This window comes from Anomaloglossus baeobatrachus, chromosome 8 (assembly GCF_048569485.1).
Source record: "Anomaloglossus baeobatrachus isolate aAnoBae1 chromosome 8, aAnoBae1.hap1, whole genome shotgun sequence".
Classification (NCBI taxonomy): domain Eukaryota; kingdom Metazoa; phylum Chordata; class Amphibia; order Anura; family Aromobatidae; genus Anomaloglossus; species Anomaloglossus baeobatrachus.
In genome coordinates this window covers 179834961-179858592 of record NC_134360.1, presented here as the reverse complement: position 1 = coordinate 179858592, position 23632 = coordinate 179834961, and the positions used below count along the sequence as shown (strand labels likewise).

General features: G+C 44.1%; 1 protein-coding gene across 4 annotated transcripts in view; it reads left to right on the top strand.

The window, feature by feature from the left end:
• NOS1AP (nitric oxide synthase 1 adaptor protein) overlaps positions 1–23632 on the top strand; it is a 167742-nt gene that overhangs the window by 110963 nt on the left and 33147 nt on the right. For 2 of the 4 annotated variants that reach the window (XM_075322266.1, XM_075322267.1), the window contains exon 10: positions 345–485. In XM_075322266.1, the coding sequence (XP_075178381.1) occupies positions 345–485 (141 nt within the window). Of the gene's footprint in view, positions 1–344; positions 7807–23632 lie in introns of those variants that run through there. The other 2 variants (XM_075322268.1, XM_075322269.1) reach the window with 1 other exon arrangement.

The window sequence follows — 23632 nt, the reverse complement described above, 5'->3', positions numbered from 1 at the left end:
TTCTTCATATTACAAGAATGTACCGGTATCAGTGAGCTCTTTACCACGACACATTCTTTAACAACTATCAGTAAAGGTAGAGGGCATGGCTCGGGGTCAGATATTATATACCCAGGGCAGTGGGATGTGATGAAACACTTGAATATAATAATTAAGACATACATCCCAATACTTTTTTCTGGCCTTTACTAATTTATGGGGTTGCCAGAGTGAGATCTTAGGAAAGTTGCTCCTTGCTGTTCTTCTCCTGTCTTTGTGGGTTTCCTAAGCGTCTTCGGTGTTGCCTATATTTGCCACCATTGTGTATATTTCTCACTAACCTCTAATTTCCTATTTCCTTGCAGTGGGATCTCAGGACAGCCTCCTTGAAATCACTTTCCGTTCCAGCGTCCTTCCAGTGCTTTGCGATGCTTCAACGCCGAAACCGGAAGATCTACCGCCACTGAGCGATCCCGATCCTTCCTTCCAGCTGGGCAGCCCGTTAGGTAGGACAGACTGCTTGGTGAAGGTGCAGTGTTACCGCTTTGTTCCAGGCGAGGGGGAAGGAGCTGGCGAACTGCTTGGCAGCCTTGAGCTCTATAGGTTCAGAGAATCTGGAATTGCCTCTGAATATGAATCCAACACTGATGAGAGTGAAGAGAGGGAGTCCTTGCAGGACGATGGGGGGAGGCTGGCTCACGTTCTGCACAGAGACATGCTGGGGGACAGTCTGGACGATGAGATTGCAGTGTGAACATAGAGGAAAGACGCAAGAACGTAGATTGAATTGGTCCGGTCTTGTGTTTGTCACATCGGGGGCGTCTGCCGTATTTGTACTCTGTGATTGCACTGTTCGCTATAACTTAAGTACCGTGCGTCTCCAAAAAAGACAGTCGGATTTGTACCCGTCTCTGATGTGTTAGTTTATGCTTTCGGCTTTTAGATTATTAGGTTATATCCGTGATATATCTCGAGGAAAACTGCTGCACAGATAGCCCTAGTCAACATAAGCTGGGTTCATGAGAACACCTGGTGGCACGCACCATCTCTGGGGGAGCCTTTTGGTGACGCGGAAGCTCCTTCAGGACTTGTAAGTTTCCTCTCTCACAAAAGGCCGCCGTTCTAATATGTGGAGGTCAGATATATTTATCATGGGGCAGTTTTCAACCAACACATAACGCAATAAAGACAAAAGGCATTGTACACAAAGGTGATATAATAAAGCTGTCAGCTTAGGAATAAAGCCCGGCGTGGGGAGGGTCGTTTTATGAATGTACAGAAGTCTCACATCCACCCAAGCTTCTGTATGTAGAGCGCGAGACCTGAGGCTTGGAGATTCTTCTTTTCATCTTCCTCCTTTTGTATGATTTTTTACGACGCATTGCCTCTTGTCTTTCTTCCCAGTTTTTTTCCCGTGGTTGTAGTGATATATATATAGGTAGGTGTGATTGTAAGGTGTGGCGCCAATACATCAAACAGGATCTCATGATGAAAAACGTCTAAAGCTCATTAGAAGCTCTTCTTAAGCTTCTGGTAGCCACAAAAGTGAGGTCCCTATTGTCCAGATAGGAACACTTGGCCACATTTATGGATGTAGTTGTTGGTTGGAAGGCTCAGTCTATAGCCCCCCATACACATTACACTCACATCAGCCAAAACTGCTGATCTTGGTGGGCTTGACCGACCATATTGGTTTATGGGGGCACACGACTTTCCCCCTGTCAGAGGATATTGGGGGAGATAAGGATCCAGCATGCTCAATTTCGGGCCACCGTTTCTTCTGTTTTTGGCAAGACAAACTTTAAACTAGAGAAGTCTGGCAGCGGCTCTCATAGAGTACACAGGAGCACTCATATAGAGATACCGGCCAAATCGATGGCTCCTATTGTGTATGGGGAACCAAACTTTACATTAATTGTATTTTTTTGGATCTTGTTACAAATTGCAGCGATGGCTGGTAACCAAGACAATAAGTAGTATATAATAGAATAAAATATCCCTGAGTCCTTGAGAACAAAGACAATTTTTACAGCACCCCTCCATTTTGTTTTATTTATCTCCCCGCTGGCTTGATGCTTTAAATTTAGGTTCCCTGACCCATATTATACGTCCCCTCCGGTGTCTTCTTATGTTATCCGTGGTGCTACTGTCGAACTTCCTCCTCCACTTGTGACCTGCCGGCAGCTCCAGTGTTTTCGTTCTGGCTATCATAGAGTTGCATTGAGCACTAGTGATGTAACTTCTGACTTCCGGGCAGTCACAAGATGGCACAGTGGGAGAGTGAGTGGCGTCGAAAAGAGTTGAAAACACCAGAGGGTGAATATGAGGCCGGGGTCAGATGAGCGTATAGCATCCGATGCGATATGCTAATGACACTCAGCTTAAACTCTGCTGTGAGCGTGAGCAGAGTATCTTTACTGTGTGAATCTGATCACAGGTGCGGAGAAGAGGGAGCTCAATCTCTCTATCTTCTTTGCTGCCTGTCTATGCGTATATCAGACTACACTCAGTTGTCATTCGAGTGCAGTCTGCTGTTTCACACGCACCCATAGACTTGTATGGGTGTGCGTTATGGTTAGTTGCTTTTACAGGCAATATACAGTTTTAGGCTGGGGCCACACTGCAATTACTGCGATCCCCTCGCATGACACTCACCTCACGATGGCAATATAGCAGAGCCGAGTGTCCCTGCGACTGAGCTCCGACCGTGCAAGCGGACCTCAGCTGCGAGGGGCCGGCACTGAGGAGGGGCGGGTTGGCGCTGCAGAGGGGAGGGAGGGATTTATCTCCCTCTGTCCTCCGTTGCTGGCTATTGCCATTCTCGCCCTGCACCCGCGGTACACCGGTGCGATTTTTCTCTCGCCCCATACACTTAAATGGGTGCGAGGGAAACAAGGATTGCATTGCATCCGCAGCATGCTGTGATTGTTTTCTTGGTCTGATTAGGGCTGAGAAAATAATAGCTCATGTGTGCTGACACACAGGCTAATATTGGTCCGAGTGGAATGCGATGTTTTATCGCACTCCACTCGCACCGATTTTCTCGCCGTGTGGCTTAGGCCTTACCCATGTAAGGAGAGGACGACCCCTTTTTAAAAGATTCTTTCATTCTGCAAGAGATCTAATTTTTTGTGGTTTCTTTGTGACCGTTGTGTCCCTCACCTTAGCCAATGAATCTGACTCTTAGCTGGATCACTGTAGTATGTGACAATGTTTTTCTTTGCGTTTTGGTAACTGGATCATGTCTGGTGCTCCCAAATAATGTATCAGCCCCCCTTTTCACCAGTCAAATGTCTTTACATCACCAGCAGGGGGTGCTTGCTGTCATTTGACTTATTTGGATAGCAATTGGGGATCAGATAGTGCACTATTTGATTTTTTATTTTAGTAATGAAGACCCCTACCAATTACCAGAGTGCCACATAACTTGCCCCCGCAGCAGTCCACGCCGAGCTTTTCCCTGTGTGCGGTCTGTAATCTTCTCTCTGTAGTTTTTATTAGGGGCAGAGCCCTGTCACGTTCATACAAACCTCCGGTGCCACATTATCATCACACAAGTCACTTTATTCTTTAGAGGGGAGGCTCGTATGGAGCCTCTACTGATCTCAAGAAAATTCACAGTGTGGGTGAAATAAGTATTGAACACGTCACCATATTTCTAAGCAAATATATTTCTAAAGGTGCTATTAACAATTGCTCACCAGATTTCAGTAACAACCCATCCAATCCACAGGCAAGAAAAAAAATCAAACCATAGATATCCATAAATTTAGGGATGTGTAATAACGAGAATTGACACAGGGAAAAAGTATTGAACAAACTTACTGAAACATATTCAATACTTCTTATAAAAGCCTTTGTTGGTGATCAAGAAGCCTTCTGTATGGAGAACTAGTCGCCTGCATTGCTCAGGTGTGATTTTGGCCCATTTTTCCACACAAACAGTTCAAATCCTGAAGGTTCCGTGGGCTCCTTCTATGAACTCTGAGCTTTAGTTCCTTATATAAATTTTCTATTGGATTCAGCTCCGGTGATTGGCTGGGGTATTCCAGCAGCTTTATTTTCTTTCTCTGAAAACAGTTGAGAGCTTCTTTGACTTTGTGTTTGGGATCATTGTCTTGCTGAAATATCCACCCTTGTTTCATCTTCGTCATCCTGGTAGATGGCAGCAGATTTTTATCAAGAATGTCTTGGTACATTTGTCCATTTAGCCTTCTTTAATGACCTGATGTTTGTCAGTGCTGTATGCTGAAAAACAGCCCCATACCATGATGTTATTTCTACCTCCAAACTTCACTGTTGGTATGGTGTTTTTGGAGTGCTATGCAGTGCCTTTTGACCTTCAAACAGTATGTGTTATGACATCCAAAGAGTTAGATTTTGGTCTCATCTGACCAGACTGTATTCCCATAGTATTTCACAGGCTTCTCTAAATGTTGTTGAGCAAACTTTAAACGTGCTTGAGTATGCTTTTTGTCCAATAGTGGAGTTTTGTGTGATGAGCGTGCATACAGGCCATAGAGGTTGAGTGCATTACTTATTGTTTTCTTTAAAACAATTGTACCTGCTAATTCCAGGTCTTTCTGTAGCTCTCCACAGGTGGTTCTTGACTCTTGGACAACTCTTACAATAATTCTTTTCATGCCTCCATCTAAAATCGTGCGTGGAGCAATTGGTCAAGGCCACTTTATGGTGAAATCATGTTCTTTCCACTCTGATTATGGCCCCAACAGTCACTGGAACCTTCAATAGTTTAGAAATTCTTCTGTAACCAATGCCATCACTATGTTTTGGAACTATAAGGTTGTGAAGGTCTTGAGGCAGCTCACTGGTTTTACCCATCACGAGATGTTTCTTGTGTGGCACTTAAGTCATGAGACACCTTTTTATAGGCCATCAGTAGAACCAGCTGATATTAATCATTTATTTCCCTGTCATTTCTCATTATTACACATCATTAAATTTATGGCCCTCTATGGTTTGATTTCTTTTCCTGTGTGGATTGGATGGATAGTTACCAACATCTCTTGACAAATTAATGTCAATAGTACCTTTTAGAAATACATATATTTTTTAGAAAATTGGCGGCGTGTTCAACACTTATTTCACCCACTGTATATCCAAGTGAGTGCTCATTGTGTCATCACGGGGTCTGTACATGACTTTTCAAGAAGTGGAGTTCTTCAAGTTTCAAACGTTCCTTTGCAGTGTTTACCCCCCAAATCTATAAAATATTTGTACATGAGTAGCAGTGTCTTCTATCACTTCATATAAGGTGTCAATGATTAGTCTTCTTACCATGACAGACCACAAGGCTGACCACCCACTCAAGTTTATTGTTGGCTGACGGCTACTACCCCCAACATCTCTAGACACATGGCTGCTCAGACAGTGAGGGTGTTATATCATTATGTGTATAGGCGGCTGCCAGACACCTGGTGGTGGTTATAACTCAAGAAAACAAAGGATCAGGCTGGTAGAAATCCAACCCTGCTGACCCTGGTTTACCCATGACTTCAGATTATTGGTTTTCCTGTCAAGACATCTGTTGTCAGAGAACTCCCATATCACAAGCTCCACACAAGGTTACAAAAAGATGTAGATTTTTTTTTATCCAGTGTGGAACTACTTGCCATAATTATGAGATGGTTGTCACCCCAGCGAAAAAAACGATTTATCCTGACTGCCTCCTATACCTAAATGCTTGGCCAAAGGGGGTAAAAGTGAAATATTGCAGGCAAAGGGTTATATTTTTTGAGTGCTATAACTGTAGAAAAAAAGATATCCATACAGTGAACTATTGCGGTCAAGCAAAAATTTACAAAAATGAAAAGGGTTCTTGGTTTAACATTCTGATCAGACAGTATGTATTCTACTGCTATGTCTCAAACTGCTCAGTGGTTCCCTGACACGGGAGGTGGGGCGCCATGCACTGACCACCACCGAAACGTGCACCAGCTGGGGCAGCGACCTGGTATACCATAGCACCCATGCAAAGAGCCCATGTCTTTAGGGCACAGCACCACAGCAGCATTGGCCATCGCGCTGCAGCATTGGCCATCGCGCTGCAGCATTGGCCATCGCGCTGCAGCATTGGCCATCGCGCTGCAGCATTGGCCATCGCGCTGCAGCATTGGCCATCGCGCTGCAGCATTGGCCATCGCGCTGCAGCATTGGCCATCGCGCTGCAGCATTGGCCATCGCGCTGCAGCATTGGCCATCGCCCAGCCGCATTGGCCATCGCCCAGCCGCATTGGCCATCGCCCAGCCGCATTGGCCATCGCCCAGCCGCATTGGCCATCGCCCAGCCGCAATGGCCATCGCCCAGCCGCAACCCCAAGTGAAAGGAGCTGAAACTCACCTGCCACGTATTCTCAGACTGTTAGGCATTGTGAACGCACATCAGTCAACTTGACAGGACACTCAGTGGAGCTGGACTAAAGCAGAAGATAAACAACTTTTTTCAGCTAACTGAGAATGAACATCCATCTCAATCAGCCTGACCATTTTAGTGCATCTCTCTCTTGTGCTTCACGCAGTCCATGTCCTACTGCACGTCTTCTGAAATCAAAGCGGCGCTGCACAAATGTATGTCAGATGCCATCATTAAAATCCTGACAGAGTGCAGTAAAGCATATCTTTTTGTATATTATTTACTTTTTATTAGGTTTTTCAGAAAACTCCTTTAAATTCAAATTACCTGACCCTTATGTCCCCTAGCATCATAAGGGGGAGTCGGAGGCCCCATAAGCATTAGATGATTTTTTTTCCCAGTAGGAATCAGTGGGTTCCGTTAACTTTAATATGTTTGACAGCCTTAAAGACCCCCCCATACATGACAGACTAAAGTCAAGAGGACCTTCTGATGTCCGCAGGATTGGCCAACAATCTACATGGGGGCTTCCGACCCCCACTGACTGATGACGGGGAGTCGAAAAATTATAATTTTAACGCCTGACCCTTTTGTTATCTTTTGGGATTTACCCAATGATTATGCCTCTAGCCAAAATTATTTGTGTATGGGGGAGTCAGTAGAGAGCCGTCAGCCCAACGATCGTCCTAATGTGAATGGGGGCATTTAGCGTTTTTGCTCCAAGTAAGAAGTGATACTCTCTAGGCAGATTCTCGGAGACATGACATTTGAACGTTTTTATTTTTATTACATTTTATAACCTTTTTTATTTATATATGGTCCTGTTTGTTATTCATGCTCCTATTACGGTATTTATTCTTATCTCAAATCCATCTACATTGACAGCACTGACCGTATTCTTCATGTCCTGGAATGACTGCTGAATAATATAACTTTTTATAGTAAGTGCATGGAACAAATATTTGGCGCAGTCGGCTATGCTCAGTGTTTCCTACACATTGCAGGGGAAGGAGTAGGCTTCTATTGATAGGTGTAATATATATATTATATAATTTTTTTTTAATTTTTTTATTTTATTTCTTTTATTTATTTTTTGTGTTCAGCAGCCAAGATATTTTTTTATATAATTTTTTTTATTATATTTGTCTTTTTTTTAATTTTTCATTGGCAGCCAATTTTTTATTTTGGAAAACGGTAGCATTGTTTCATGTATTTTAGGTGTAAAATACTAATCTAATGCTGTACAAACGGAGCTAATAATGATAAACCAGTGATGCCTCCCAGTCCTTGACTCTCTGCTGCCCTCTGGTGTTAAATACCCAATATACGTGTAAATCCTTGTGCTGGTAATTCTAGAGAAATGCTGACTTTCCTTGTCTGTATTAAGTGCACTTACCTCTCCTTTGTTTAATGACAATAAACCTTATATTTCTATCATTTCTCTCTGTCTTCTGTATTCTTTACTCTTGCTTCAATACATTGTTGTTATTAAGATTAGGTTTATTTCTCCTTTTTTAATAATAACTGCTTTAACGCTTCTGCTTATTTTACAAAATTCCTCTTTCTTATCAATAATTTTATATTTGACTATTTATGTAGCCCCATATTGTAAAAACTCAGACATAAAAAAAAATAATCAGAGAATGCAGAATGAAAGCTGTGCCGTCATTAGTTGTTTCTTTTAGGCTGCTTTCGCACATCTGTTTTTTGCCGTCAGGCACAATCTGGCGAATTGCGGATAAAATGGATCTGGCGTCGAATCCGTTTTATTCCTCATAGACTGGTATTAGCGCCGTATTTTGCTGGATGGCCTTGCGTTGCATGCGGCGAAATGTCTTCGTCCGTCTGCCGGACAGGACGCAGCATGCAACGTTTTTTTGTCTCCGGTAAAAAAACGGACCACGCCGGATTCGGAGACGTTTGGCATGTTATATAATGGAAGCCTATGGGCGCCTGATCCGTCATCATCCGGCATATGATGGAATCCAACGAAGGATACGTTTTTTTGAGCTGCGCATGCTCAGTATCACAACGGATTTGTCAAACGGAAGGAACGCATGAAAAAACTTAGGCGACTGATCCGTTTTTTCGCCGAGTCCATCGCATCAGTTTCTTTGCCGGATTGTGCCTGATGGCAAAAAACGGATGTGTGAAAGCAGTCTTAGGCCCTGTGCACACTAGACATTTTTGCGGCGTTTTTTACTGCGTTTTTGTGCAGAAAACGCTGTGACATTGCTTCCCCAGCAATGTCTATGGGTTTTCAGAAGTGCTGTCCGCGCACAGCGTTTTTTTGTAGCAGTGTTTTTGTGGTGACCACAAAAACGCAGCATGTTAATTATTTCTGCGTTTTTCACTCATTGAATGCAGTGCTCAAAAAACGCGGTAAAAACGCACAAAAAACGCAGCGTGAAAAAAAGTCTAGTGCGCACATATCCTTAGACGGGTTCTAAGTCGTGTGCTCTGTATCACCTAATCATTCCGAGATTTTCATATTTATGATTCATAAAGGATTTAGAATGGAGAAGAAATGTTCCATTTTTCTGTACAACTTTAACCTAAAACTACATCAGGTTTTCTCACAAGTCCTAAAAGTAAAGCGACCAGATCAAACCAATAAGATTGCCTTTTTATTTTAGTTTTCTTAAGAAAATGATTCAACCAATATCACATGCATGTGACTGACAAAACTATGTGACTCTTTGCTCGGAGTATCCGGTGTGACCCTCTTGTGCAGTAATAACTGCATTTAAACACTTCGGGTAATTGTTGATTAGTCTGCAAATCGGCTTGGAGGAATTTTAGCCCCTTCTTCCCTACAAAACATCTTCCAATTCTTGAGTGGTGCTTTTAAATAGAAGTCCTCGTCTAATACTCACTCTCCAGTGTCTTCATCTCTACTACCAGCACTCCAATCGGTCTCTGACGATGAGCATTCCAGAGGTCGCAACTGAATACTCAATACAGTGTGTGTGTGTGCGTGTGTGCGCGTGCGTGTGTAGGTTTATTGACCCCTCACATTTTGTAAGTTTATTATATCCTTTTATGGGAGAACACTGCAGATATGACACTTTAAGGCCTAGGACACGCCGCGAGAAAAACGGTGCAATTGGAATGCGATAGAAAATTGCATTCCACTCGGACCAATATTACTCTATGGGGCAGCACCCATGAGAGATTGTTTTCTCAGCCCTAATCTGACCGAGAAAACAGTCACAGCACACTGTGGATGGAATGCGAATCTGTTCTACTCGCACCCATTTAAGTCTATGGGGTGAGAGAAACATCGCACTGCTGTTGTTACACCGGTGTAATGCAAGAGCAGTGCAATTCTCGCATCAGCCGGCAACCTAGAAGATAGGGAGATAAATCCTTCCCTCCCCTCCACAACTGTGGTCTGATCGCACGATCAGACCACAGTTGCATGACACTTGCATGACACTCGGCTCCCGCTGTGCTGCGAGCATGAGCCGAGTGTCATGCGAGCACTCCCAGTAATCCCTGTGTGGCCTCGGCCTAATACAATGTACAGTAGTCGGTGTGCAGCTTGTGTAACAGTGTAAATTTGGTGTCCTCTAAATAATTCAACACACAGTCATTAATGGCTAAACCACTGGCAACAAAAGGGAGTATACTTTGAAGTGCAAATGGACAAATTGTGCCTAAAGTGTCAATATTTTGTATGACCACCATTATTTTCCAGCACTGCCTTAACTCTCTTGGGCATGGAGGTCAGTAGAGTTTCACAGGAGCTGCTGGATCCTCTTCCATCCTCCATGAGGACATCACAGAGCTGCTGGATATTAGAGACCTTGCATGCCTCCACCTTCCATTTTGAGGATGCCTCACAGATGCTCAATAGAGTTTAGGTCATGCCCCTTTTCCCTCAGTTTATTTAGTAAGGCAGTGGTCATCTTGGAGGTGTGTTTGGGGTTGTTATCATATTGAAAGAGGGGGGAGCCAGCACATCTGAGCGTGGCATGCATCAAATAGTGTAAATTCACCGATTTATTCCAACTGTACTATAATACAAAATGAGATTTTTAGCAAACAATTGATCAATTCTTTGAGCTACCCCTGCCAACGTCACGGCAAATCTCAATTGTGCCATGCGGCATCTTAGATAAATTAAAAGCAGAACCATACTTGGGTCTGGTCTACCTTTATTTATGGTTGCTAGTCTGGCACTGTGAAGGTCAGTTCTCATATACGAGTCACTGCCTCTCGGCTCCACTAGCCTGAGCAGACTTAGGTGCAGTACCGCATACACACCATGAGGATGGGGTGCGCTGTGTATGTGTCACTGCACCTCAGTCTGCTCAGGGCAGTGGAGCTGAGAGGCAGCATCAAATACACAACATGAGGACGGGGTGGGCACTGATGCTGCCTCTCAGCTCCACTGCCCTGGAAGGGTTGCGAAATTAATATTTTGTGGAATAACCATGATTTTTAATCACAGCTTTCATGCGTCTTGGCATGCTTTCCAACAGTCTTTCACACTGCTTTTGGGTGACATTATGCCACTCCTGGTGCAAACATTTAAGCAGTTATTTGTTTGATGGCTTGTGACTATCCATCTTCCTCTTGATTACATTCCAGAAGTTTTCAATTGGATTCAGGTCTGGAGATTGGGCTGGCCAAGACAGGGTTTTGATGTGGTGGTCCTTCATCCACACATTGATTGACCTACCCTGTTTCCCCGAAAATAAGAAACTGTCTTTATATTTTTTTTTTGCCCCTAAAAAAGCATTAGGTCTTGTTTTCAGGGGGTGTCTTATTCTCGAGGAGACATGGTTGGGGGTAAGTCTACCCCCCACAAAAAGCAGACCCCCTTCCCAGGATCGTCATACTTACCAGCCCCGGGCATCTGTGTGGCTCTCAGATCTCCCTGTGATCTCCCAGCAGGTGTGGTGCACACCTCCCCTGCGTCTGGCCGACACACACACAGTACTTCAGATCACACACTCACACATCAGATAGCATACACTCATAATAGACACACACACATTAGATTTCACAGTGACTCACAGGACGTGCGTTTCACCTCCACAATCACGCAGGCATATGCCACCTGGATTCCTACCATCATACTCTATGGACCCCCATCCAGATTAAAATCAGTGGAGTCTCAGGTAGTTACCTGGACCAGCAACTGTTTGCTCCATTATCCCCTATGCTCCTGACCATATTTTTGGCTCCTAGCCCCTGGCTTCTACACATCATTCCAGGCATTATTACATGTCTTCAGGGACTCCTTGATCCTGAACCACGCCAGAGGTTCATCCATATGCTGAAAATCATTGAGGACACGCACCTTGGAGATTGACTCCGATGAAACCCTGACCCTCCCTATATGCTCTTGACTCATCACACTATCATGTGTATTTAAATACTGGATTGGATGCGTTTTCTTATAACAGTACCACTCGCCACTCATAGTGGAACCCAAAACTTGACATTCCACATATTTTGACCCACGCAGCAATCCAACATATGGTCAAGCAACAGTGCCCTGCACACATCTACCTACTTCGTGTCTTGACATTCTTAAGCCTTTTCCGACCTGAAGAAGGCCAAATAGGCCGAAACGCTATTTGGCGGACTTTTTGTACAGCACTCATTGCACGTTTTTCACTCACAAAATAAAAAGAAAAGGATTTTGACATCAACCATTGTGTCCTCTGCTTTTCTAAGTCTCTATGGGTAATAGTCAGTGTGCCGGAGTTCCTACATAAACTCTTAAAAATATTTTTCTCCTGAGCACCTACGCGAGGTGACGCAAGGTCGTCTTCAATTATATTGAAGCCTCCCTGAAAATTCCTGCTAGGTCTTATTTTCGGGGGAGGTCCTATTTTCGGGGAAACACGATAGTACTTGTAACCAGCAGGTGGACACTCGGACGGTCTCAACTCCTTTACTGAGTATAAAGTAAGTCAATGGGGAACGTGAGCATTTCTCCTAAATATCTTGCAGAAAAATACTCGAGTTTCCCATTGACTTCTATTATACTCGGTACATGAGTTGAGACCGTCCGAGCGTCTGACTGCTTGTTATGAGGCCCGAGCATCGGAGCATGGTAAAGCCCGCTCATCACTAGTAACAATGTTTTGAACTTTTGACTTTCAGGCTCCATATCTCACCATCCACTACAGCTTTGAGCGTGAGACGACCCTCATTTTATAAACAATCATCCTGCCTATCTCATACATAAATTTGACATGCAACTATTTAGCATATTATTAGTGATACAAATTCTTGTCAAGTTACTGCATTGTTACTGTTTTGCTTCTAAAAATCTACATTTTAATTTTTAGTATTTTACTTGAGCCAAAGCTTCTCATGATGATATTGAAGTTGAGGCATCGCCATTTTTTTCGGGCCACCATCCCAGACTTGCGTAATGAGTGTAGCACGGTGCTTGCATGGTCATCTGTGATCTCACTATTATGACATATACGAGCTGTCTCCACTGCCAGGTTTGCCACCAGAACAGATAGACCTGTGATGAGCCGATTTGTTGACTCCAATATTTTGCCTGGACATCTCTTGGCTTTTGAATTGACGGACTTTTTCTTGTTCTTCCAGCTGTCATGGCCTCACATGATGCAGTTTGGTAACTTTCTTGGCTGAGTGACCGCTATGGATGAGCTGGATGATGCTGTTTCTAATTTCTTGGAAAACTTTATGGCTGCTTCTCCATTTGAACCAGTGACCGTTCACTTGGGAACAAACCTAATAATACACTGAGCTATTAGGGAATGTGAGAACAGGTTGTAGTTTATAGTATACAGGAAGAAAAGGATTTTTCCACCACCAGAAGCAAAACAATAACAATACAGTAACATTATAAGAATCTGTATAATTAACTATTTGCTGAATAGTTGCTAGTGAAATATGTATGAGATCGCCATGATGATTGTCTATAAAATGAAGGTCGTCTTACGCTGAAAGCTGTTGTGGATGATGAGATATGGAGCCTGAAAGTCAAAAGGTCAAAACATTGTTACCCTTTTACTTTTCAGTGATTGTCGTCCTCTGGTTTTGCGTACGCAAGATCACATTTCCACACTGGATGAAGAAGCACTAATACAGAGGTAGAGGTAAGAGTGCACTAGATTGTGTCACAGCTGGACAGTGCACATGCGTGTACAATACAACTACGTGATAAGACAGGACTCCAATGGAAAGTGGGGAATAATATTGTTTGGAGGGCTATGAGGGCGCCATTATACAGAGTTGTATCTAGGCTTTCCAGCACCAGGGTCAAGAATTCAGTTTGCCCCCCACCACCACCACCACCACCACCAAGCAGCTTGGGTGGTCGTCATGTGACCAATCATTCATATGTGATTTGCATACTTAGTCACGTGATGACGAGCTGCTCTTAATAATTCTCTCAATGCTCAATGAGAAATGTAGGAAGAAAAGCTAATTGTCACATGCACGTATGAAAATCAGATGAGTGGCGCAGCCATGTGGTGAATGCTGGACCCAGCAAGCAGAGCTGAATTCTGACAGTGAGTATATTACACGCTGTTAGAACTGAGGATACTACTTGGCTTAATTTTATAATTAAAGGGGTTGTCCAGGTTTAAGATGAAAATCTGCAGTGACTCTATTCGTGATTTCAGATTGCTGAATTCTTACAGTGCATGCTCTGCACACTTTTACAATTCTCCGGTGCCAGTGACGAGAGTGGACGATCATGTGAGCACAAGCATGCGATTTGTATACTTCTTATACTTCTGGCCACATTCTGATTTGATGTGTCCAGCCTCAGTCAATTCATTTTCATTGAGCGAGGCCATGCATGTCTGTTCAGCACGTGACCACATCAATGTAAATCGCATACTTGCAGCTTCGTAACCTCCCACTCTCACCACAGGCACCATAGAATCCTGACCGCGTGCAGTGTGCACACTGTGAGAATTCAGAAGTCTGCAGTCACATAGAGTGACACACAGAGTGACTGCAGGCTCCTCACAAACTTGAACAACCCCTTTTATGTTCCTAACAATATAAAGAAAAACATAGTAACCCTTAACTTGTCGGACGGCACAAGACTTATAACAAAGAGATTGTCCACTACTTTAACATTGGTGGCCTTTCCTTAGGATAGGTCACCAATGTCTCATTGGTCGGGGTCCGGAACCCGGCACCCCCGCCAACCGCCTGTCCTAGGTGCCATGTCGGTGGTGGTAGGTGGTCAGTGCTCAGTTTTGGATCAGCAGCCTCCTATTAAAATCAATGAGGCGGATGTGCAGTACACGGCCGCGGACACAGAGAATGGAGTAGATCCAGAAATGAGCATTTCCGACCACTTGCACCAAGAATAGCTGATCAGTGGGGGTCCCATTGCTCTCACATCAGAAGCAATGCGCAAGTGGGACCAAGGCCTAATGATGACCGCTGCGCCCGGGGTAGATGCCCTGCCAGCCCCCCCTTAGATAAGTCTATGCTTTATACTTTATGGAGGGCTATTTCAGGTCTGTGTTGGGGGCAATAATACTATATCTAGGTCCATTATAATGCATGGAGGGCTGTTTGGTGATCTCAGTTTGGGATTATACTGTGTTGAGGTCACCATACTTTTCCGGATAATTGAGGGGGGGTGGTACAGTAGGGTCATTATACTGGGCGTGTGGAGGAACTCACTGTGGGGGGATCATAGTGTTTATGGGGCACTTTTGCCGGAATCATTGAAAGGAGAATCTAGGAGCTTCAATAGGGGGAAAATTACTTTGTAAGGGCTGTAAAGTTGTGAGATGCTTTTCTGTGACCAGACGGAGATTCTTTTTTTTTGTTCATGGGGGGGGGAAGGGGTGCGCAATTAGAATTTCTGCAGTGGGGCCCCATGATTTCTTTGTAACCCCCTGAAGATGAGACACTTTTTATCAGAGGCCGGATTAGCAGTCATGTCTGGCTCTCGTTCTGGAGTATTGCGCCAATTGTCGCTGTGTAGGGTGAGGTGCAAACAAATAAAACACACAACACAATATATTATCTGTAATTTTTTCTAATTTTATTGGACTAGCAATAAGCAACATTGTAATGAAAATATTACCGGCCCTTTAATAAATTACACAAGGATCACAGTGACTCTCAGGTCCGACCACGATGGAGACCACAGAACTTGCTGCGGACATTGCGGACCTGATGAATGCCACTGGACCCAAAGATCCAGAGGAAGGCGAAGAAACCCCCCGGAGTGTTCTACCTCAGGGGGGGAAAAAATTCCTTCCTGACCCCATTTCTGGCGATCGGATATTTCCCTGGATCTCATCTGTCCTGCTGCATATTGCTGTATAACTGTACATCAGGGGCGGACATAAACAGGAGAGGCTCCTATGCCAGAACATAATAGGGGCCCTGTGCAGACTAATATCTCCTCATAATGCATGAATCCACCTGCTTTGGAGGAAGTAATGCATAGCTCATCACCCAGTGGCGTACCGCCAATGGTGGCAGGCCATGCCACCACTATGGGGCCCATGAGTTAGGGTGGCCTGGTGCCCACCCCCCACCTCCCCACAGGTCCCCCGCCACCCACTTTCAATTGTATGGGTCCCAGCTGCCCAACCAGTTTGGCCCTGCTGGGTCCCAGCTGCCCAACCAGTTTGGCCCTGCTGGGTCCCAGCTGCCCAACCAGTTTGGCCCTGCTGGGTCCCAGCTGCCCAACCAGTTGGGCCCTGCTGGGTCCCAGCTGCCCAACCAGTTGGGCCCTGCTGGGTCCCAGCTGCCCAACCAGTTGGGCCCTGCTGGGTCCCAGCTGCCCAACCAGGTCGGCCCTGCTGGGTCCCAGCTGCCCAACCAGGTCGGCCCTGCTGGGTCCCAGCTTCCCAACCAGTTGGGCCCTGCTGGGTCCCAGCAGGGCCCAACCAGTTGGGCCCTGCTGGGTCCCAGCTGCCCAACCAGGTCGGCCCTGCTGGGTCCCAGCTGCCCAACCAGGTCGGCCCTGCTGGGTCCCAGCTGCCCAACCAGGTCGGCCCTGCTGGGTCCCAGCTGCCCAACCAGGTCGGCCCTGCTGGGTCCCATCTGCCCAACCAGGTCGGCCCTGCTGGGTCCCATCTGCCCAACCAGGTCGGCCCTGCTGGGTCCCATCTGCCCAACCAGGTCGGCCCTGCTGGGTCCCAGCTGCCCAACCAGGTCGGCCCTGCTGGGTCCCAGCTGCCCAACCAGGTCGGCCCTGCTGGGTCCCAGCTGCCCAACCAGGTCGGCCCTGCTGGGTCCCAGCTGCCCAACCAGGTCGGCCCTGCTGGGTCCCAGCTGCCCAACCAGGTCGGCCCTGCTGGGTCCCAGCTGCCCAACCAGGTCGGCCCTGCTGGGTCCCAGCTGCCCAACCAGGTCGGCCCTGCTGGGTCCCAGCTGCCCAACCAGGTGGGCCCTGCTGGGTCCCAGCTGCCCAACCAGGTCGGCCCTGCTGGGTCCCAGCTGCCCAACCAGGTCGGCCCTGCTGGGTCCCAGCTGCCCAACCAGGTCGGCCCTGCTGGGTCCCAGCTGCCCAACCAGGTGGGCCCTGCTGGGTCCCAGCTGCCCAACCAGGTGGGCCCTGCTGGGTCCCAGCTGCCCAACCAGGTGGGCCCTGCTGGGTCCCAGCTGCCCAACCAGGTGGGCCCTGCTGGGTCCCAGCTGCCCAACCAGGTGGGCCCTGCTGGGTCCCAGCTGCCCAACCAGGTGGGCCCTGCTGGGTCCCAGCTGCCCAACCAGGTGGGCCCTGCTGGGTCCCAGCTGCCCAACCAGGTGGGCCCTGCTGGGTCCCAGCTGCCCAACCAGGTGGGCCCTGCTGGGTCCCAGCTGCCCAACCAGGTCGGCCCTGCTGGGTCCCAGCTGCCCAACCAGGTCGGCCCTGCTGGGTCCCAGCTGCCCAACCAGGTCGGCCCTGCTGGGTCCCAGCTGCCCAACCAGGTCGGCCCTGCTGGGTCCCAGCTGAACAACCAGGTGGGCCCTGCTGGGTCCCAGCTGCCCAACAAGGTCGGCCCTGCTGGGTCCCAGCTGAACAACCAGGTCGGCCCTGCTGGGTCCCAGATGCTCAACCAGTCCTGCCAAATTCATTAATGAATTTAGCGTCTCTGTCCCCCCCAGCCCCCCAGCTATGTAATGTGTGAATAGGCCTCTGAAACTGAGAGACGAGATACTTATCTGGACTTGTCACCTTCGTGCCCTCAGGGTCTAAAAAGACAAAAAGATTTTCGATTAGAACTTTCTACATTCTATTGCAATTGTGATGTCAAAGAATGTTGGTGATGTGACCTGTGATGTCATCAGAAAGGTCACTGTTATGTATCAAGTTTACAACATCAAGGAAGAGTTAATTTAATAAATAGGTAAAACCCCTGCCTCATTTTAAAATCATGAATTGCATATTTAAATGGACCCTTCTATTTTAATCCATATTATCTAGTGCCCTATTTAGTAAAGGAAAACTCAAATAGCTGCTCCTGACCATAGTAAACGACAACTCCCATGTCATCCACTAATTCAACAGGAACAAAAGAGCTGACAGCAGAGAATAATAGCATATGCACCTCAATTTCAGTTACAAAATGATATAATTTGTTCACATAAAATAGCAAAACTACCCAAAATTTAGCCACGTGGAGTTGTCCCCACCCGTCTGTGTATAATGTGTTTATATATTGATGTGTGTGTGTACATACACATGGATGTCGTGGCGGGTGGGCTACATAGTGGGGAGCCAGTGTAATTAGCAGCCCATGTTCTGGAAGACCCCATAAACCTATATTACATAGTCACCCTCCTATTATAGGGGCCACATGTGTCCTGTAGGGGCCGCTACTTCCCACAGCAATAACAAAAAAACAACTGATTACAATAGGTTTCAGCTGCCATCCCCCAATAAGTAAAGAGCCACCTACCTGCACTCATCCCCTTCCGGCTGTCAAGTCCTAGTGGCACAAGATGGCTCCGGTGCTGAACTCTGTACATTCCTTACCCATTGTGATGTCATTCAAGGTCTATCATGTCTTGTGCCCTGTGATGTCATCACAACTGCCTAATACTAATACAACGCTAACCTGTTGTAGACAAGTACTACATTCAAGGGGGTGTACGTGTTCTTAAAGTGGATCACCAGATTTGATTATTGTGTCAAATTCCTTTTAAAGTTGTTTTTTTTTTTTTTTTAAATCAATGAATACATTGGGGGAGGACTATGGGGGTACATTATACTACATAGAGGACTATGGAGGTGCATTATGATATATGAAAGACTGGGAGGCGCATTATAATATATGGAGGACTATGGAGGTGCATTATAATATATGAAAGACTATGTATGGGAGGCGCATTATAATATATGGAGGACTATGGGATGCACTATAATATATGGAGGACTATGGGATGCACTATAATATATGGAGGACTATGGGATGCACTATAATATATGGAGGACTATGGGATGCACTATAATATATGGAGGACTATGGGATGCACTATAATATATGGAGGACTATGGGGTACAGTATAATATATGGAGGACTATGGGATGCACTATAATATATGGAGGACTATGGGATGCACTATAATATATGGAGGACTATGGGATGCACTATAATATATGGAGGACTATGGGATGCACTATAATATATGGAGGACTATGGGATGCACTATAATATATGGAGGACTATGGGATGCACTATAATATATGGAGGACTATGGGATGCACTATAATATATGGAGGACTATGGGGTACAGTATAATATATGGAGGACTATGGGATGCACTATAATATATGGAGGACTATGGGAAGCAATATAATGTATGGAGGACTATGGGGTACAGTATAATATATGGAGGACTATGGGGTACAGTATAATATATGGAGGACTATGGGGTGCAGTATAATATATGGAGGACTATGGGGTGCAGTATAATATATGGAGGACTATGGGGTACAGTATAATATATGGAGGACTATGGGATGCACTATAATATATGGAGGACTATGGGAAGCAATATAATGTATGGAGGACTATGGGGTACAGTATAATATATGGAGGACTATGGGGTACAGTATAATATATGGAGGACTATGGGGTGCAGTATAATATATGGAGGACTATGGGGTGCATTATAGTATATGAAAGACTATGGGAGGCGCATTATACTATATGGAGAACTATGGAGGTGCATTATAATATGAGAGACTATGGGAGGCGCATTATAATATATGGAAGACTATGGGAGGCGCATTATAATATATGGAGGACTATGGGGGGTGCATTATAATATATGGAGGACTATGGGGGGTGCTCTAATATATGGAGGAGCATTATAATATATGAAAGTCTATGGGAAGCAATATAATATATGGAGGACTATGGGGTGCAGTATAATATATGGAGGACTATGGGGTGCAGTATAATATATGGAGAACTATGGGGTACAGTATAATATATGGAGGACTATGGGGTGCAGTATAATATATGGAGGACTATGGGGTGCATTATACTAAATGGAGGACTATGGAGGTGCATTATAATATATGAAAGACTATGGGAATGCATTATACTATATGGAGGACTGCGGAGGTGCATTATAATATATGAAAGACTATGGGAATGCATTATACTATATGGAGGACTACGGAGGTGCATTATAATATATGAAAGACTATGGGAATGCATTATACTATATGGAGGACTACGGAGGTGCATTATAATATATGAAAGACTATGGGAATGCATTATACTATATGGAGGACTACGGAGGTGCATTATAATATATGAAAGACTATGGGAATGCATTATAGTATATGAAAGACTATGGAAGGCGCATTATACTATATGGAGAACTATGGAGGTGCATTATAATATATGAGCGACTATGGGAGGCGCATTATAATATATGGAGGACTATGGGGGGGTGCATTATAATATATGGAGGACTATGGGGGGTGCATTATAATATATGGAGGACTATGGGGTACAGTATAATATATGGAGGACTATGGAGGAGCATTATAATATATGGAGGACTATGGGATGCACTATAATATATGGAGGACTATGGGGGTACAGTATAATATATGGAGGACTATGGGGTGCAGTATAATATATGGAGGACTATGGGGTGCATTATACTATATGGAGGACTATGGGGTGCATTATAATATATGAAAGACTATGGGAATGCATTATAGTATATGAAAGACTATGGGAGGTGCATTATACTATATGGAGAACTATGGAGGTGCATTATAATATATGAGAGACTATGGGAGGCGCATTATAATATATGGAAGACTATGGGGGGTGCATTATAATATATGGAGGACTATGGGGGGTGCAGTATAATATATGGAGGAGCATTATAATATATGAAAGTCTATGGGAAGCAATATAATATATGGAGGACTATGGGGGGTGCATTATAATATATGGAGGACTATGGGGGTGCATTATAATATATGGAGGAGCATTATAATATATGAAAGTCTATGGGAGGTGAATTATAATATATGGAGGACTATGGGGGGTGCATTATAATATATGGAGGAGTATGGGAAGCAATATAATATATGGAGGACTATGGGGTACAGTATAATATATGGAGGAGTATGGGGTGCAGTATAATATATGGAGGACTATGGGGTACAGTATAATATATGGAGGACTATGGGTTACAGTATAATATATGGAGGACTATGGGGTACAGTATAATATATGGAGAACTATGGGGTGCATTACACTATATGGATGATTATGGAGGTGCATTATAATATATGAAAGACTATGGGAGTGCATTATACTATATGGAGGACTATGGGGTGCAGTATAATATATGGAGGACTATGAAGGGTGCATTATACTATATGGAGGGCTATGGAGGTGCATTATAATATGAGAGACTATGGGAGGCGCATTATAATATATGGAGGACTATAGGGTACATTATACTATATGGAGGACTATGGAGGTGCATTATAATATATGGAGGACTACGGAGGTGCATTATAATATATGGAGGACTATGGAGGAGCATTATAATATCTGAAAGTCTTGGGAAGCAATATAATATATGGAGGACTATGGGGGTTGCATTATAATACATGTAGGACTATGGGGGTGAATTATAATATATGGAGGACTATGGGGTTCACTGTAATATATGGAGGACTTTGAGGAGTGCATTATAATTATAAATGGAACAATATGTCCATGATTTCACTGCAACCACAGATCTGCCAAAGATTTATCTCTGTGTGTGTGACGGGGCCTGAAGAGCAATGATTTGCAATAAGAAAAAATCCTCACCGTGCACACTTCCGGTTCTGTCCTTTCACCGCGCTCTGACCCGCTCTGGAGGTAACTTTCTGTCCATATGTACTGTATATCATTGTACAGTACAGTATATACTATGTCTATCAATTTGCATTTGTGGATACAGTATTGTACTTTCTTTCTGCTATTCCTTGTCCTGTAATCTATTTGCCTCTGCAGTATTCCTGCCCCGCATTTGTTTAGTTCTGCCCTTATTTTGGGGAGAATAGACTTGGGAGTGTGTTTTTTTTGTTTACATTACTAGAATAAAGGTTGTCATATTTATACATAATTTTCTCTCTATAGTACACCTGCCGCACACAATTCTAGTGTAACGTGCAGCTTAATTTGTTTTTTATGTTTTCACTGTACAGTATATTGTATTAGTCTACTGTGATAATTTTATATGAATACAGGACATTATTTTGTATTACTGTAATTTGTATAAATAAAGTAAATATTTTTGGGTTGTGGAACGAATTTTCTGCATTTCAATTATTTCCTATGGGAAAATTCGCTTTGATATAAGAGTAACTTGGTTTAAGAGCACACTACCGGAACGGATTATGCTTGTAATCCAAGGTTCCACTATGTATGGAGTACTATAGGGGTGCAGTATAATATATGGAGGACTATGAAGGATGCATTATAATATATGGAGGACTATAGGGGTGCAATATAATATATGGAGGACTATGAAGGGTGCATTATAATATATGGAGGACTATAGGGGGCAGTATAATATATGGAGGACTATGAAGGGTGCATTATAATATATGGAGGACTATGGGGTGCACTATAATATATGGAGGACTATGAAGGGTGCATTATAATATATGAAGGACTATAGGGGTGCACTATAATATATGGAGGACTATGAAGGATGCATTATAATATATGAAGGACTATAGGGGTGCACTATAATATATGGAGGACTATGAAGGGTGCATTATAATATATGGAGGACTATGGGGTGCACTATAATATATGGAGGACTATGAAGGGTGCATTATAATATATGAAGGACTATAGGGGTGCACTATAATATATGGAGGACTATGAAGGATGCATTATAATATATGGAGGACTATGAAGGATGCATTATAATATATGGAGGACTATGAAGGATGCATTATAATATATGGAGGACTATAGGGGTGCAATATAATATATGGAGGACTATGAAGGGTGCATTATAATATATGGAGGACTATAGGGGGCAGTATGATATATGGAGGACTATAGGGGTGCAGTATAATATATGGAGGACTATGAAGGGTGCATTATAATATATGGAGGACTATAGGGGTGCAGTATAATATATGGAGGACTATAGGGGTGCAGTATAATATATGGAGGACTATGAAGGGTGCATTATAATATATGGAAGACTATGAAGGGTGCATTATAATATATGGAGAACTATGGGGGTGCACTATAATATATGGAGGACTATGAAGGGTGCATTATAATATATGAAGGACTATAGGGGTGCACTATAATATATGGAGGACTATGAAGGGTGCATTATAATATATGGAGAACTATGGGGGTGCACTATAATATATGGAGGACTATGAAGGGTGCATTATAATATATGAAGGACTATAGGGGTGCACTATAATATATGGAGGACTATGAAGGGTGCATTATAATATATGGAGGACTATGAGGGTGCACTATAATATATGGAGGACTATAGGGGTGCACTATAATATATGGAGGACTATGAAGGGTGCATTATAATATATGGAGGACTATGAAGGGTGCATTATAATATATGGAGGACTATGAAGGGTGCATTATAATATATGGAGGACTATGAGGGTGCACTATAATATATGGAGGGTTATGAGGGGTGCATTATACTAGATAATAGATACCAAACGTATAGTTTTTCTTTTATTTAATTAGTGAAAAAAATTCTGAAGTTTGTTAAAAAAAAAAAAAATCACTTCTGGCGCCATTTTCTCAGACCTGTAGCGTTCTTATTTTTCGGGAT